Below are 5,021 nucleotides of genomic sequence, written 5' to 3' on the forward strand. Positions count from 1 at the left end.
CATATATTTGAATTTATATAACCTGTTTAGTTAATTACGGGTTAATAAGCAGACTATTACTTTATTCTGAAGGCCAGTGCCAGATATGGTAAGGCTTTCCGTATTTTATTTAAAGCTACACCTCCTTTTTCATCACGGATCATCCGGAAATGTTGGGATGTTGGAAAACTCTTGGTAACTGAGCAGAATTGAAGATGGAAAATACTATAATTATCAGCTAGTAGTAAAAGGGTCCATTTCCACTATATAAGGTGATTGTATTCGCAAATATAAATAAAATGTAGTACATATTTAGATACACTGTAAATATACACACACTTAAGTCATGTACACTGTGTTTGTGGTCTAAATATTTGAAATGGCTAATGTATGCCTTAATTTAATGAGAATCACACGCATGTAGTCTGTGTAATGGTATGATAATGAAGTAACACATGCAAATATATTTCCTGGTCTCATCTTCATCACATATGTGCATAATCATGGATCATCCTCATCTCATATGTACATATGCACATAACCATGACTGTCCACATTCTGCTGCTCATGCACTGAGGGCCCCTCCACAATTGTAGGAAGGGAAAAGCTCTACTTTTTGGATTTTATCTTGGATGTTTTTGGAGTTTATCTTGGAATATAAGGTTAAAATTTCATATGAGGCTGTTATGGTCTGAGAAACCAAGATCTACTTGTAAAATTAAGTACATTTTTGCCTAGTGGATATTTCCTCACGAGCTCATACATTTTAATTTGCAAAGCTTGTCTTACTGAAGTTATAACATAAATAATGTGCAGATTGTTCCAGTAGTTGCATATAAAAATACACCTGACTAAGACATATCACAATTTATTGTAAAAATTGAAACATGTTCTTATATGTTCTTAACATTTATTAAAGGAACTGTGTGTAAAATTTTGATTTTAAATTTCATAAACTTCTGATCTGAGGTAACTGTGTTCAAATCAAATATCTTTCTACAAATCTGATCCAATCATCAGAGTAACATGAGTCTCTCACTCGGGGCTCCAGTTTCACTGCTGAAATCCATTTGATTTAAGTGCAGCCTCTGCAGCTCAGTGAGTGAATTCTGGAAGTTCTGAGCTTTCACATGAGACATATCCTCATATATCTCATATCTCTCAGTGCAGAGGCCTATATACTGAGAAACGTGTGTATGTGTTCTCTCTGCAGGTTTATGCACTTTATGCAACTCAGATGAGACTTGGGTCACCAGACGTTATTGTCACAATACGACATTTTGAAGAGTGATGTATTGGTAAAGACAATATAAATGATAAATGATAATATTGAAACTAATTTATGCCACAAATACAACAGCCCTAAAGCAGGAATATCCTCCAAAATCTATTCTAAAACATGAACTGCTATACATTAATAGCAAAAATAAGTCATAAAAGTTTTTGTTTCCTCCCTCTACAGCTCAGATCTTATCATAGAACAGAAAAATACCAAAAAGTGCCCACGATAAATATTGACCCCGAAAAGGAATTGTTCCATCTATAATGTATTGAACAATAAATCCAAATAGTAATTATCATGACCTATGAGACGTCCCAATTTACCCGGGACCGTTCCAGCTTTGAGCCCTGTGCCTTATTTCCCAGAAGACTCTAACCCAGTGCAAGACATGTCTCAGGTGTCCCTATTTTTGACCAATTTGATGCTCGCCAAGAGTAAAAACGGTAATATATTGTGAAATGGTTTTGTTCAAATACAGAAAACTGCTTGAAAACTGCCAGAAGGCCAAAAAGTGCACTCAGTTTTAATGACAGAACTTTCTCCTTGTATAAACTGATTCACAGCTGAGTGGAGAATGGACCAAGTGTCTAATGATGTCCTTAACTCCTTGTTTTATTGTGACCAACCGCCCCAACCCCAGTGTGTCCCAGTTTTTATTTCTGAAAATGGTCAACCTTGAGACTGTAGTACCTTTTTAAAATCAGTAAGACCACAAACGTCATACAGACATGATTTGGGGGTCTTTAGTATTAAACAATGACGTATACATACATTTTTTTTTTGCAAATGAAGAAAAGGGAGGCCATAACTCAGCATCTTAATCAGAATCAGAATCAGAATCAGAAGACTTTTATTGCCATAGTCTGTGAACACAGTTCACAAACTAGGAACTTGATACGGTGAAAAAGTGCAACATAAACACACTGAATAAATACAAATACAAATTAAGCCTGTAAAGGAAGAATACTTAAATTTTTGTTGATTTGCTTGTTATTAGGCTGGTTTTAATTACTCACTGAATGCTTTAAACTGTGTTACTGCACGATATGAAGTGCCAAAAGCTGATGAATAAGGTTTATCAGTGTGAATATATGGAGTAGTCGTGCCACACAGAGGCTCTATGAGGATACACTGGCGGGATACAGGACTGAGCAGCCTCCTGAGGTGTCCTGTTCTCCTACCCACTTGCTCCTTTGTTATTTAAATGAGACTTTCGTATAAAGCTCTCAGCCTGTGGCCCAGTGCCCGTCACTAACGACCGCGCGCCTCTGTGCGTAAAAGACGCACCATCTGTTCACTGGTCTCTAACGGAACTTTGGCAGCAGCAACATGGCCCCCATCCGGAGCAGAAGTGACAAGAACGGAGACAGCTCTGATAGAAAGGTTTAAATCCACATTAGCACTTACATTTTGCACTTTGGCACACAGGTTAATGCGCATGTTTTGTGTATTTTGACGCAGACACGGAAACCCCTCGTAGAAAAGAAAAGAAGAGCGCGCATCAATGAAAGTTTACAAGAACTCCGAGCTCTTATCCCGGACGCAGATGTAAGATGTGACTCAGAGACTCAACACAAACCCCAATAACTGTGTGTATTGTCCTGTGTGACTGATACTTGTTGATTCTGAAGGTGAAGATGGAGAATGCTGAAGTGCTGGAGGTGACGGTGAGGCGAGTGGAGAGGATTCTACAGAACATGGCGCACGGTGAGAAAAAGTTATTTCTACTCACAACTTTGGCAGTCTCAGGTTAGTTGCAATACCCCCTAAGACAGTTGTGTCAAGGACCAAACTGCCAAGACCTCCAGCGGGGTCTGATTTGGCCCAAGCGGGTCTGCTGAGACTTTACTTTGATTATATTTTGCACTAAAAAGACTAAAAGAGCCTCCCATGAAGCACAATAATGTCCTGTTTTGAGCCCTGTGTCCCCTGTCCCAGCAGATTTATACAAAACCACTGATTTGTCCCAGTTTTATACAAGAAATGTCTCAGTTGTCCCTTTTTTGACCAATCTGATGCCCGCCAACAGTAAAGGGATCAATATATTGTCATTTGTTTAGGTAAAATACAGGAAAACATGCATCAAAATAACCATAAGGCAAAAAATCAAGTCTGTTGCACTGACAGAAGTCCCTCAGATTATAAATGACCCACTTGTTAATCAAGAATGGACAATCCTACGCACTTTTCACAATTTTATTCATAACAACCGTCCCAACCCGGGTCTCTTCCTAGTTTTTAATTCTAAAAATCTGGTCACCCCGGCCTTCAGAGCACTAAAATGCAGTAACCTGGACCCGATGATTAGAAAGACTACTCTTATTTGAATGTATGTGTTGGAAAATAAAACTTTAACCAAATAGAATGGCCCATTGTGTGAATTGTTGGTGTGTGTTTTTTTGCAGAAGTGGACGCAGTGACCCAAGATGCATGTGAACGGTTTGCTGCGGGATACGTTCAGTGCATGCATGATGTACACACATTTGTGTCCAGCTGTCCGAGCATAGAGCCCTCTGTAGCCACCGAGCTCCTCAACCACCTCCTGGAGAACATGCCCCTGAACAACGAGGACCGGCTCAGGCTCCTGGTGCCCGACAGCCTGGCAGAGTTGCCCGGCTGGTCCCTGACTGAGGTCCTGTGTTCGGGCCTGGTCTCTCCTGCTCCCTCCTCCTCCTCTGATGACCTCTGCTCAGACCTGGAGGAGACGGAGTCAGAGCACAGTCATGTCTCATCAGAAGAGTCCAATGTGTTGTGCTCACCTTCCTATTTCTCCAAGTCCATGTGGAGGCCATGGTAGACTGTTCTTGTACTGCAGATAGATACTGCTGTGTGGTTTTAGTATTTAGAACACTGCTGTTGGGATGTTGTGTGGGACAGACCTGAAAGGCACCATACAAGCTCTTTGAATATTTCTATTTTGGAAATGTATAATAAAATTGTATGTAATATGTTACTGGAGTTGCTTTGCAAAGATCACTCACTTGTACAGTTCTTTTGAAGAGAAAGACAGACTGTGGATATATTCAGATATTTATATACTACTTCAACTTTTATGCTGTGCCTGTGTCTATTATCATTTTTAAAAACAGTAAAACAGAACAGCTTCAGGACAACTTTGGCAACTCTGGTCCAAACAGCCAGAGACTGCTCCAGAAGAGTCTGAGTAGGTCAAGAGGACCTGCGTCTACAGGTCTGTAGGCCTATGTTTAAATGTACAGTCATTTAAAGACACAGAAAGATGTTTGTGGCCTACATGTGCTGCTCAGTGCAGGAGTAAAAACATTAGGAGCTTATATGTGAATGATGCATACCTCATGGTACTGTGTTTGGCTACACCACAGATACCTACAGAAGTGTAGTAGTCTGCACGGTGGTGGTAGTCACTATATTTGGCCATTTACTAACATTTATCTTAGTCGATGCATTTTTTGACAATGTTGTCTTGTAGAAGCTTAATTATTACTTTATTCTACATTTTATTCTCACATAAATGCAGTCCAGCTCTGATCAGTGTCAGGTGTCAGTAGGCGCTGCAGGAGTCACATTTGTAAATGTTCACACCTTGGTCCAAGTCAGAACCTCTGAGAAGACGAGTGTGCAGTGATCAGGCGGGTCTGGAAATGCACAAAACCCAGTGGCCTGAACAAAGTGTAAGTTTACTGCTCAGACTGATTTGGACAGACATGAACACACTTATAATGTGATTGTTTTTTTCTTCCAATAACATGTTGTGCTCTGTGCAAAAGTGATAAATACATCT

At 39.9% G+C, this 5,021-nt stretch overlaps 1 protein-coding gene across 1 annotated transcript; it reads left to right on the top strand.

Annotated features, from left to right (window-relative positions):
* Positions 1-2,503: 2,503 nt before the first annotated feature.
* Positions 2,504-4,271, top strand: hes6 (hes family bHLH transcription factor 6). Its single transcript, XM_033982788.2, has 4 exons — positions 2,504-2,644; positions 2,723-2,809; positions 2,893-2,968; positions 3,667-4,271. Exons 1-4 carry the CDS (start codon positions 2,591-2,593, stop codon positions 4,056-4,058), a joined length of 609 nt encoding a protein of 202 aa, XP_033838679.1. The 5' UTR covers positions 2,504-2,590; the 3' UTR covers positions 4,059-4,271.
* The last annotated feature ends 750 nt before the right edge of the window (positions 4,272-5,021 follow it).

Source organism: Periophthalmus magnuspinnatus, chromosome 17 (assembly GCF_009829125.3).
Source record: "Periophthalmus magnuspinnatus isolate fPerMag1 chromosome 17, fPerMag1.2.pri, whole genome shotgun sequence".
NCBI classification, from domain to species: Eukaryota; Metazoa; Chordata; class Actinopteri; order Gobiiformes; family Gobiidae; genus Periophthalmus; species Periophthalmus magnuspinnatus.